Genomic DNA, 13,479 nt, shown 5'->3' with positions numbered 1-13,479 from the left:
TTCTTTGTGAAAACGCCAAAAAAAAAAAAAATGGAGGATGAGGGAAAGTGAGTGAGTGTCAAGATGTACAGTAAAAACAACTCCATTAAGGGACTTCCCTGGTGGTGCAGTGGTTAAGAATCCGCCTGCCAATGCTGGGGACACGGGTTCGAGCCCTGGTCTGGGAAGATCCCACATTCCGTGGAGCAACTAAGCCCGTGTGCCACAACTACTGAGCCTGTGCTCTAGAGCCTGTGAGCCACAACTACTGAAGCCCATGCACCTAGAGCCCGTGCTCAGCAGCAAGAGAAGCCACAGCAACGAGAAGCCCACGCACCGCAATGAAGAGTAACCCCCGCTCGCCGCAACTAGAGAAAGCCTGCGCACAGCAAGACTCAATGCAGACAAAAAAAAAAAAAAAAAAAAACAGCTCAGTTAATGTAGGTGTTATCGTTGATATTGTTTTAACTCTCAACACCCCAAAGTAAATATCTTAGCGATGGCAGGTACATTTCCAAGATGATCTTGGTTCACTGACCCCTCCTGAAGTCCTCAGTGGTCTTCTTGGCCCTCAAAGTGTTAAAGTCCTGAGGCATGTCCCACAGAGACCCAGGGTACCTACAGCTGCCAAGTCAACCTCGGAACCCAACTTTAGAGAGCTGTGTTAGATAGAGCTAGATTCGTCAGCAGATTCCTGAGCTCCAATTCTGGTGAGAATTCCTTTAGATCCATTCTTTCATCCACCCCTTCATCCAACACCTACAGTCTGCCAAAGACTGTTCTAGGCATTTAACAAAGCCCCTGACCTGAGGGCCTTATTACATTCTAAGGGGGAAAGGGAGTGAGGACATTAGATAGTGGGAAGCAATTTGAAGAAACTAAATCCATCAGAAGGAAGGAGTTCCTTTTATCCCTCAGTGTTTTCCCAGTTACTTTCAGCAAATCGTTGCGTTCTCTTGCCATGAAGGACAATACTGTCTCACATGAAAGACCTCACTGGTGTTTTAACATTTACTGACCAATTCAGAGATTATTCTGTTATTTTTCTTTGTTGCTTTCTCTGTGCTCTGTCTCTTCCACTCGCACAGTTTATCAGTTATCTATTACTATGTAACAAACCAGTTTAAAAGACAGTGGCTTAGAACCACCACCAGTTATTTGGCTCCCACTTCTGTGGGTTGGTTGGGCAGGTCTTCTGGTCTAGGGCAGTTCAGCTGACCTCTGCTGGCTCGCTCGTGCATCTGCAGTTGGCTGGACAGCCGGCAGGGGTCTCACTCATAGGCTGACAATTGGCAGGCAGTTGGCGGGCCAGAGAGACACAGGACAACTGGGCTGTGTGTCTCCCATCAGCCAGCAGTAGCTTGGGCTTCTTCACATGGTGGTGGTGGCTCTGTGGGTTCCAAGATCAAGGAGACAGTGGAAGCTGCAAGGCCTGTTGAGGTCTAGGTATGGAACTTACACGTTACTTCTGCCACATTCTGTGGGTCAAAGCAAGTGATAAGACCAGCCCAGGTTCAAGGGGTTAAGAAGCAGGTTCTGACTCTTGGTGGGAGGAGCTGCAGCATTATATTGTAAGGGTGTAGATGCAACAAGGGAAAGAATTTGTAACCATCTATCACACGGTGTAAACTCCTTCCCCCATGAATACACCCTAAGCCTCCTAATGGATGAGGTCTTATTGTCTAGGAAGTTACATAATTTAATTTCAGGATCTGTTCTGTTGGAAATGGCTGTTACCAAGGATCCATTAACTTACTAGAAAACACTTTTTTCATTGTTTTCCTGGAAGTAGAAAATAGTTAACTTTAACTTTTTATTCTGTAGAATCACATTTAACTTGCCGCTTTTTGAGATGAATATAGAGGGTTTCAGTTTGATTCAGTATTAACAGCGTGATCTGTTGTGTTACCCGTGACAGGAATGAGAGTATCACACACTGACTAAAGACAAACACACTGACTTTGACTGCTTGATTTACTTGACTGGTGACCTCGGTATATTTTCAAGTGTATTTGTATAACAATATGTTCATGAGAATAATGATTAATATGTACTGAGTGCTGCCAGACGCCGCTTAAGTTATTTGTAGATATCATCTCATTTAATTCTCACAACCATCTTAATACGTATAATACTATTGTTAGTGCCATTTCAGAGATAAAGAAACTAATGCTTGGGGGTTTTAAAATACGCCTTTTGTAGAAGTTGGGGGGCCTGAACTCCACAGGATCCCACGTTACACACTAAAAGATGCAGGTTGTGGGACTCCTAGATGGGAGTGAGGATGTTTGTTTTTTTTTCCATTTTTTTCTTCTTTTTATTAGTAGACTTTATTTCTTAGAGCAGTGTTAGGTTTATAGAAAAATCGAACAGAAAGTAAAGAGAGGTCCTATGTACTCCTTCCTCTCCAAAGTTTCCCTGATTATTAACAACTTGCATTGTTGTGGTACATTTGTTACAGTTGATGAATTAATATAGAAAACATTATTATTAACTAAAGTCTGTGGTTTATGTTCAGGTTCACTCTTTGTGTTGTACATTTCTATGGGTTTCACCAAATGCATATGTCACGTATCCACCATTACAGATGCATACAGAACAGCTTCAAGGATGTTTATTTTAAACCACATACTTTGGCTCCTGAGCTTATGATTTCAAAGTTGAAAGCTTGAGCACAGTAGTAGACTATTCAAAGAGAGAATCCCTGGATTGGGAGAGAAGTCGACTTTGGGTTATATTAACTTTTCTTTACCCGTGAAACAGGCCTATTTTGTTGTTGCTGTTGACAATTTTAGAATCTCTGGGTTGGAAGGGACTTTTAAGGGCTGTGAAGCACAGCCACCTGTCTGATATTTGAACCTTCGGCCTTCCCTCCTTCCCCAAGAGTCAGAGGACTCGCTCTGGCCCAGGCAACTTCCTAAGAAGGAACATATGTACCTGAAGACATTCAAAAGAGGGAACTCTTCGCTCTGGAACCTTAACAATATTCCCTTTAATCATTGCTTCTGTCCCTGCACCTAATGGGGCCACCAGTTTTTCCAAACCTCTAATTCTACTTCTCTTCTCCAGGGCCCAGTCATATATGCGCAGCTAGACCACTCTGGCGGACATCACAGCGACAAGATTAACAAGTCAGAGTCTGTGGTGTACGCGGACATCCGGAAAAATTGAGAAGACCCCAGTCATATCCTAAGCAAGAAACAAATCCAAACTGGACTCGTGTGCAGAAAATGTAGCTCATAACCATGTGTGGCCTTGGAAACCTGGACACGGACAAGCACATGTTTATTCATAGAGGGAGAAAAAGAAGTGTATAAAGAATATGTATAAATATTCTATTTAATCTTCCTGATGCGAGGAGCCACTATTGCATGATGAAGAGATGGTATGATTCTACGTATACGTAAATTGTCTGTTTTTGTACTTCCCTTCAGGGTCATTTACAGTTGAGAAAATTCAGACACATTCCTATCAATCACCATCATTTAGATGTGGTTTGCCTTAATGGAGATGGTAGCAGATCTTTTAGTATTCTAATAGACATGGCCTTTTCATGTAAGGGCTTAACCCGCCTTCGCGTTTATTGTACTTGGAGAGTGGAGATGCTATGATGGAAGCATGTTCAGGGTGGCATTTAGCCCAGGGTGTACCACCTGCTTGGCGGTTGTTTTTAGAAAGCATCCATTTGCTATGCCACTCGGAGACAGTGTGAGAGATTTTGTTGCTATTTTGCTCTCTAAAATACAGGGCAGTTTTTAGCTTTCAGTGTTGTGTAGACTATAACATCACACCCTGTAAGCATATTGTCTCAATTTGTGGATTCATCATAGCAAGATTGGCAAAGGATCAGTGCCGGAAGTCACTTCCTTCCAGGTACTTTTAGATCAATACCATAATCAATATATAATTGAAGTAGAGAACCCAGGCCTGGCTTGAGGAGTACTGTACCATTGGGAGAGCAAAAGGTGTGTTACATTCTTTGCTGAAGTCCTTCGTACTTGTAATAAGAGTCCCCATACACCTGAAGGAGCTGAGTTTCATTTCCTTTTAAGTAGGCAGAAATGGAATAATTAGACTGCCAGTCTCTAGCATCGCAGAGTGCTTTCTAGAGAATCTTCTATATAAAGCTTCAGTCATGCTTCCAGCAGGGGCAGCATCAGTCATGGCTTCTGTAATAGATTCATGATGCCTCCGAGGCCTTTGAGGCTAAAAAGGGTCTAGATTTTTAAAATCAGCCAACAAGGTTAGTACTTCTACGTTGGGAATCTCTTCTGTTTCTGGGTTTTTGTTCTTTTGATAAACAATGAGATGAGGAGAAATCTAGACAATTTGGGCATCCTTCTCAATTTATTTTCTCCCATTGACCACCGCCCCCAACACCCCATCTCAAACCTATGTGATTTTTTTAACTCAGACTGAAAAGCATGGTGAAAATCATTAAACACCTATATTGTCATTCCCCCATTTTCTGGATTTTTTTTTTTAAATAATTTTTTTCGTTTAAAATTGAAAGCCCACAGTTAGAGGAAGAATACTGACAATAGGGTCCCAGGATGTGTTCAGGTAAGTAGGGATGACAGGTAATGTTAGTTTTTCTCTCATTTACTTTGAGGACCCCTAAGAGCTGCCATCTCCCCCCACCCCATCTTGTCATCTTTGTGAGGGAGTTTGAAGGCTGAGTTTTAAGGAAACAAAGAAGGATTTAGATTTAAAGGTGTGCACGAAGTGGTTACCTAGAGAAAGGGTGTGTGAGCTACAAAACGAACTCTGCCCCATACGTGCGGTCTTTTATTTGCTGAGGGACTATTTGTTGTTATTCACATGATGCTCCAACTTACATTCCGTTGATATGTACGTGAGCGGGGAGCGGGCTGCGTCATCACACATACCGGCCATCTCCGAAGCTGGTGCGTCTGGCGTGTGTTGCGGCGTGGGAGGAAAACCTGCCGGCTCTGCTGCGTCTGCCTGTTCTGTGCTCACAGGTCCCGCGCAGGACACAGGGACGCGGAGCGCTCTACCCGAGACAGTTCTGCAAAGTGGTCAACTTTGCCTTGCGCCCTGGGGCTTCTCTGCCTCCACGGTGAAAACTCCAGGAACCTTTAGGAGACATTTTTGTGTGTTGGGAAGGCGGGGGTTGGTGTTGGGATGTCACCCTTCAGGCTGATGCCAGGATGACGATACTCTCGGTGAGCCCTCCCACTGTGAGAATTGTACAGCCATCCGGGACTTCAGGGGGAAAGAAGACAGGTTGTGGTGAGACCAAGTGTGTGCACTGATAAGTGTAACTTCCTTACGGTCGTTTTTGGCAGGGAAAGGGGGATCCTCCTTAACCTTTCGCAGAGGTCCAGTGAATCTACTATACGTACTTCCTCACACCTCCTGATAGCAAGAGCCCTGATTTCTCTGCATGTTTGTGAAGCTGCCACCCAGAGCACCAGCCCTCACTTTCACTAACCACAGCCGTGGGCCTTCCCTCCCCTGCCTCCCCGTGGCCTCCTCTGCAGGGCAAGGGTGGTCAGCTGCCAGCTTCTTACTCTGGGTCTGTGGCTGATTTGTCTGAGAGAAGCCGCTCACACCTGGGTGGAGCACCTCAGTGTTGGGGCTTTTTCCAAAACTCCTCACACCAACTCCTGTGGCTCTTTTGACCCTTTCTCCTGTGTCCCAGCATCCTCGTCCCTGGACACAGATGACAACAGCAGGGTTGCTTCCAAATGGCAGGGCTGTCCTTTCCATGTCTGATTATTGGCAGAATGAGACCTCTTAAAACTACACATGATTTTTCTAAGGGGGCACCTAAAGGATTACTTGAGATTAAAATTTCAATCTATCTGTAGTTTTTCAATGGAAATGTATTCAGCTAGGTAAAAAAAAAAAAAAAACATCAAGTTCATTAATTTTTCTTTTTCAATTGTTGTATTTTTGTGAATATTTTAATACATTTTTTTCAATTACTGGACTGTGTTGTGTGCTCATTTTTAATCAAGTGAAGAAGATATCAAAGCCCTTTCTTTAATTTATCCTGCTCCAGCCACACAGGCTTCTCATTCTTCAGAAACACCACACTTGTGCCTGCCTCACGTCCTTTGCACCTGCCGTTCCCTCGGCCTGGAACACACATTCTGCACATTTGTACGGTTTGCTCCCTCACTTCCTTTAAGTGTCTACCCACATGTCACCTTCTCAGAGAGACCTTCCGTGATATGTGAAAGAACAAATTCACCCATCCCTGGCTCTTCCTAAACCCCTTAACCTGGCTCTTTTTTCTCCCTGTCGAACTATGTATGTGCGTGTCTGTTTTCCCTCCTAGAAAATAAGCACTGAGAGGCCAGACCTTTGCTGTTTTGTTCACTGATCCATCTTTAGAACAGTGCCTGGCAATTAGCAGTTGTTCAATAAATGTTGACTAGATGGCCGATGGATAGGTGGATTTATCTGTCAACAAATCTATATTTGAGAACTATCCTATGTCAGGCACTGTGCTAAGCATAAGGAAGACACAGCTCCTCAAGGAGTTTGCCACACTAGAAGTGAGAGGAGGTGGCATAACCGTGATAATAGCTACTAAGTACTTGCTGTGTGCCAGACACTTTGCACTTCTTATTCTGTATAGCGCTATGAGTTAATGCTAGTTGTACTAATCTTAAACCCACTTTTAGAAAGACAGTGTCAGTAAATCACAGCAGTATTTTTTTGGATATGTCTTCTAGAGTAATAGAAACAAAATAAAAAATAAACAAATGGGACCTAATTAAACTTATAAGCTTTTGCACAAGAAAGGAAACCATAAACAAAACAAAAAGACCACCTACGGAATGGGAGAAAGTAATTGCAAACAATGCGACTGACGAGGACTTAATTTCCAAAATATATAAACAGCTCATTCAGCTCAATATCAAAAAACAAACCAATCAAAAAATGGGCAGAAGACATAAATAGACATTTCTCCAAAGAAGACATACAGATGTCTAACAGGCACATGAAATGATGCTCCACATCGCTAATTATTAGAGAAATGCAAATCAAAACTACAATGAAAGGGCTTCCCTGGTGGCGCAGTGGTTGAGAGTGCGCCTGCCGATGCAAGGGACACGGGTTCGTGCCCCGGTCTGGGAAGATCCCACATGCTGCGGAGCGGCTGGGCCCGTGAGCCATGGCCACTGAGCCTGCGCGTCCGGAGCCTGTGCTCCGCAACGGGAGAGGCCACGAGAGTCAGAGGCCCGCATACCGCAAAAAAAAAAAAAAAACTACAATGAGGTATCACCTCACACCAGTCAGAATGGCCATCATTAAAAAGTCTACGAATAATGCTAGAGAGGATGTGGAGAAAAGGGAACCCTCCTACACTACTGGTGGGAATGTAAATTGGTGCAACCACTATGCAGAACCATATGGGTGGTCCTTAAAAACTAAAAGTAGAGTTGCCATGTGATCTAGCAATCCCATTCCTGGGCATATATCTGTAAAAGATGAAAACTAATTTGAAAAGATACATGCACCTCCATGTTCACTGCAGCATTATTTCAGTAGCCAAGACATGGAAGCAACCTAAATGTCCATTGACAGATGAATGGAAAAAGAAGATGTGGAATGGGCTTCCCTGGTGGCGCAGTGGTTGAGAGTCCACCTACCGATGCAGGGGACACAGGTTCGTGCCCCAGTCCGGGAAGATGCCACATGCCGTGGAGCGGCTAGGCCTGTGAGCCATGGCCGCTGAGCCTGCGTGTCCGGAGCCTGTGCTCCTCAACGGGAGAGGCCACAACAGTGAAAGGCCCGTGTACCGCAGGAAAAAAAAAAGATGTGGAACAAATATACAATGGAATATGACTCAGCCATAAAAAGGAATGCAACAACATGGATGGACCTAGAGATTATCATACTAAGTGAAATAAGTCAGAGAAAGACAAATGTATGATATCACTTATATGTGGAATCTAAAAATGATACAAATGAACCTATTTACAAAACAGAAATAGACTCAGACATAGAAAACAAACTTATGGTTACCAAAGAGGAAAGGTGAAGGGAGGGATTAATTAGGAGTTCTGGATTAATATTATATATAAAATAGATAACAAAGACCTACTGTATAGCACAGGGAGTTATATTCAACATCTTGTAACAACCTATAATGGAGAAGAATCTGAAAAAGAATATATGTATCTATATAACTGAATCACTTTGCTTTATACCTGAAACTAAATACAACATTGTAAATTGACTATACTTCAATAAAAATAATTTTTTTTAATTAAAAAGGAAGAAAGGCAAGGACTTCCCTGGTCCAGGAAGATCCCACATGCTGTAGAGCAACTAAGCCCGTGTGCCACAACTACTGAGCCTGTGCTCTAGAGCCCACGAGCCACAACTACTGAGCCCACATGCTGCAACTACTGAAGCCCCCACTCCTAGAGCCTGTGCTCCGCAACAAGAGAAGCCACTGCAATGAGAAGCCTGCACAACGCAACAAAGAGTAACTCCCACTCACCACAATTAGAGAAAGCCTGCACGCAGAAACGAAGACCCAACACAGCCAAAAAATAAATAAATAAAATTAATTAATTTTTAAAAAGACAAATGTGGTCCCTACCAAATTACCCATGACATTTTCCACAAAACTAGAACAAATAATCCTAAAATTGATATGGAACCATAAAAGACCTAAAACTGCCAAAGCAATCCTGAGGAAAAAGAACAAAGCAGGAGGCATTACCCTCCCAGAGTTCAGACAATATTACAAATCTACAGTAATCAAAACAGTGTGGCATTGGCACAAAAACAGACATATGTATCGATGGAACAGAATAAAGAGCCCAGAAATAAACCCACACACCTATGGTCAATTAATCTTCAACTAAGGAGGCAAGAATATATGATGGGAAACAGTCTCTTCAGCAAGTGGTGTTGGGAAAGTTGGACAGCTGCATGCAAATCAATGAAAGAACACACCACACACAAAAATAAACTCAAAATGGTTTAAACACTTAAATATGACATGACACCATAAAACTCCTAGAACATAGGCAAAACATTCTGACATAAATCGTACCAATGTTTTAAGTCAGTCTCCCAAGGCAATAGAAATAAAAGCAAAACAAAACAAATGGAACCTAATGAAACTTACAAGCCTTTGCACAGCTAAGGAAACCATAAACAAAACGAAAAGACAACCTATAGAATGGGAGAAAACATTTGCAAACCATGCAACTGACAAGAGCTTAATTTCCAAAATATAAAAAGAGCTCATAAAACTCAACAGCAACAAAAAACAACCCATTTGAAAAATGGGCAGAAGACCTAAATAGACATTTCTACAAAGAAGATGTACAGATAGCCAATAAGTACCTGAAAAGTTGCTCAATATCGCTAATTACTAGAGAAATACAAATCAAAACTACAATGAGATACCATCTCACACCAGTCAGAATGGCCATCATTAAAAAGTCTACAAATAACAAATGCTGGAGAGGGTGTGGAGAAAGGGAACCCTCCTACACTGTTGGTGGGAATGTAAATTGGTGCAGCCACTATGGAGAAGAGTATGGAGGTTCCTCAGAAAACTAGAGCTGCCATATTATCCAGCAGTCCCACTCCTGGGCATATATTTGGACAAAACTATAATTCAAAAAGATACATGCACCCCTATGTTCATAGCAGCAGTGTTCACAATAGCCAAGACATGGAACAACCTAAATGTCCATTGAGAGATGAATGGACAAAGAAGATGTGGTACAAATATACAATGGAATACTAATAAGTAATAAAACAATGCCATTTGCATCAACATGGATGGACCTAGACATTATCATACTAATTGAAGTATGTCAGAAAGAGAAAGACAAATACCATATGATATCACTTATATGTGGAATCTAAAATATGACACAAATGAACTTATCTATGAAACAGAAACAGACTCACATATATAGAGAAGAGACATTGTAGCTGCCTGTGGGAGTGTATGTCCTGTGAACCGCGTCATGTGTGATGTGGCAGAAAAAGAAAAGAGACACTTCCCCCAGCCCACAAGGGCAGCAGTAATGAAATCAGGTTCTCTTGGTTCCTCCCAAATTAGAATTAAGTATTGGGGAGTTTCCTCCTTCTGCTGGGACTCTGACTTCCAAGCTGCACAAGAAACATACCAACCAAACACATACGTATTTCTGAGGGTGACTACAGCCCCAAGGGAGCTGGCTTAGTGTTTAAAAGGGAACTTTGGGTACTCTTTTGCCCCTTACAGCCACAGGCCCCCTTCTGACTTCTCTAGGTGATTACATTGCTAACCAGATTTCAGAACAAATGGCAGGGCAACAGTCTTGGCTACCAGGGGAGAGGGAGGATATCAGTTATAGGGGGAACTGACATCAGGTTTGCTCATTGGTTATGAGGGAGACCAGCAGAGGAGCAGGTCCCTCCTAGCCCTCAGGTTAAGGCTGTCCTGGGCAGGTGTTTCCCTTTGATAAACTAGCAGGGTGGAGCTGTTCTGGCCTAAGGATTAGAACAATCACGAGCTCGGGGCAGGGGTTGGAGGGCAAGCACATGGGCAGTTACTGTTCAGTTTCCATGATTAAGAGGGAGTCAGGTGAGTTAGGGCGTAGGTAAGGCAGGGACTGGTTGAACGGGAGATGTACAGAGAGCAAGAGAGCAGCCATCTTGAGTGGCCTGATCATACACTCCACCCCTACATACACTGCTTGACCCTCACAATCTTGGCCCTCCCCTCTTCTGTGATATCCCTGGGGTCAGGTATGCAGAGGTGCCCTGCAACTAGATGCCACAAATACAATACAGACAACAGCAGCTAAAGGAGATTAAGAGTAAGACACCTAGTATGCTAAGGACAGTAACTGTCTAGGATGTGCACAAAGTATGGAGCCAGGAGATTATCCGGTCAATGAAGAGGAAGTCAAGGGCAGCAGCATCCTGTCCAGGCATAAGGAAAGGTCACCTCTGGCTTCTACAAACCCAGAGCCATGGGGTGGGGGGCAAGACCCCAGCTTTAAAGGAAACATTCTGGTGGCCCAGCCAAGTGTCAGCAGTCACAGTACAGGTCTGCCACCCCATGTTGTGTTGGGTGCCATTAGGGGCGGGCCCATTAGGTCTTTCCAAACAAAAAGCAGTTAATCCCACTAGTTGGACCTGTGTGGCCAGGAGCCAGCCTATTCTGCTACACACAACATAGCCCGGGGGCATTCATAGGCCGTAATCCTGGCAAAGTGTAAAATGTGTTTTACAGTAACGTTTACCAATGACAGTCCTTCTGACCTATTGGCATGCAGGACAGGAAGAGGGTGAGAGTCTTTTCCCCACACTGCCAGCTGTCCCCACATGGTTGCATTAGCCAGGTCCATTTTCCGTGAAAGTCCAGAGGACACCAACAGCATCTCGCTGTAGACCCAGCAATTAGACTCATTTTGCAGTGAGACCATCGTTGCTGCCCAGTTCCTCTGCTCAGGCTAAGGATGAAATGTAAGGCATCTAACAGGCACAACACAGGGGAGATCATGACCATCAAGCAAAATACAAGCCGTAACCACATTCTGAGATGATCCCACTCCTGCCTGTGTTTTTTTGTCCTGGTTTGTAATACAGTTCGAATACCTCAAGTTTTCAGGAATACAGGAATGTGTCTAAAATCACATCTATGTGGCCATCCTGTTTTATTTTGGATGCCTGAGCCATAGTTAATTTTGATTTTTGATTTTGTGTGTGTGTGTGCAGTGGCTTTGAGATATACTTATTAAAAAGGAAGGAAGGAAGGAAGGAAAGAAAAAAAGAAAGAAAGAAAGAGGAAAAAAAAGGAGGGAGGAAAAATCAGGAAACTTGGATACAATCTGAAATTTAAAAATACAATTTTGGGGCTTCCCTGGTGGCACAGTGGTTGAGAGTCCGCCTGCCGATGCAGGGGACGCGGGTTCGTGCCCCAGTCCGGGAAGATCCCACATGCCGCGGAGCGGCTGGGCCCGTGAGCCATGGCCGCTGAGCCTGTGCGTCTGGAGCCTGTGCTCTGCAACGGGAGAGGCCGCGGCAGTGAGAGGCCCGCGTACCGCAAAAAAAAAAAAAAAAAAATTAGTAGAATGGGTCTTAACAGGCCTGGTCCAGATTTTTGTGTCAGTTGCCTACCACTGTCATCTTTTTCTTGGTGTGGATTTCATTTGGGGTTAGCAGTCTTTTCTGTAGACCAGTCCAATGTAGAGGCCCTTCTTAAGTGGGAAGTATGATTACCAGAGTTAATTTCCTTCAGTTCTATTGTGTCCTTAAGAATATCTGATAAGCGTCCTTTTGAGAAAGACTCTGTTACTTGTTTTATCCTTTTTTTTAATTTTATAAATTTATTTATTTATGGCTGCGTTGGGTCTTCATTGCTGCACGCAGGCTTTCTCTAGTTGTGGCGAGCAGGGGCTACTCTTTATTGCGGTGCGGAGGCTTCTCATTGTGGTGCCTTCTCTTGTTGCGGAGCACGGGCTCTAGGCACACAGGCTTCAGTAGCTGTGGCACGTGGGCTCAGTAGTTGTGGCTTGTGGGCTCTAGAGCACAGGCTCAGTAGCTGTGGCGCACGGGCTTAGTTGCTCCGCAGCATGTGCGATCTTCCCGGACCAGGGCTCAAACCCATGTCCCCTGCATTGGCAGGCGGATTCTTAACCACTGTGCCACCAGGGAAGTCCCCTGTTTTATCATTTGCACTCATAGGAAATATTCCCCCACTCTAGTTTGTAAGGTGAGACCTGCTATCACATCCATTGTAAGTATCAATATATATTCTGGGATTGGAACTATGAACACTTCATATTTGGTGGGGGGGTAACTGCCCAGTTTGTAACATCAGTGACATCTTTTTGCTCCTACCATTCCACCGCCATACCCAGGGCTCTCTGTCATACAGAGAGTGGGCCACAGGGCCAGCTGACATTTGCTTATATTAATGTCCATTCAGCCCTGGTGTCCACCAGGGCTAAGATAGTTTGTCTGTTCTTTAGGGACCAATAAATGGTTAATTCTACATGAGGCCTCCGGTTCCCTGAAACCTGCATTACTGTGGCCCAGGATCTTTCCCTGAAACCTACATTACTGTGACCTGGGACCTTCTGGGACCTTGGCTATACCCCTAATCTAGTGGCCTTGGGGGCTGACACATTCCTTCCACCTCCCATGGTAGGGCCTCTTCCTCTGGAGGAGTGGAAGGAGTGTCTTGGGTTTCTCTTATTCGGTAAACTGTTGTTCAGACTTTAGCTTCTGCCATAGCTCCACTAACATAGCATCGGGCTGCTTATCTATCTTGGTTATAGGGTTCCCCACCACCACTAGGTCCTGCCCCATCTGTTTTCTAGTTACTCGGGTGAGTCCCCGGAAGGAACAAGGAGGAGCCGTACTTCCTTCTCCCACGTCTTTGGGATTAGTGGTTCTGATCCCCTGGTGCCGTATCTTTTCCATTTCTCCCAACTCTGCTATTGTTTGCACCACCCAAGCAAGTGGGTGCCCTACGAAGGGACTCAGGGTGCAAAC

The 13,479-nt window shown here is 44.2% G+C and overlaps 1 protein-coding gene across 1 annotated transcript in view; it reads left to right on the top strand.

Annotated features, from left to right (window-relative positions):
• The window catches only part of MPZL1 (myelin protein zero like 1), a 61,652-nt gene extending 55,721 nt beyond the window's left edge, over window positions 1–5,931 (top strand). Inside the window, exon 6 of the mRNA XM_060133942.1 lies at window positions 3,049–5,931. Within this exon, the coding sequence (XP_059989925.1) occupies window positions 3,049–3,150 (102 nt within the window). The 3' untranslated portion in view covers window positions 3,151–5,931. The remainder of the gene's footprint in view (window positions 1–3,048) is intronic.
• The last annotated feature ends 7,548 nt before the right edge of the window (window positions 5,932–13,479 follow it).

This window comes from Lagenorhynchus albirostris, chromosome 2 (assembly GCF_949774975.1).
Source record: "Lagenorhynchus albirostris chromosome 2, mLagAlb1.1, whole genome shotgun sequence".
NCBI lineage: Eukaryota > Metazoa > Chordata > Mammalia > Artiodactyla > Delphinidae > Lagenorhynchus > Lagenorhynchus albirostris.
The sequence above is the reverse complement of the archived record's forward strand: the minus strand, read 5'-3'. Positions and strand labels throughout refer to the sequence as shown.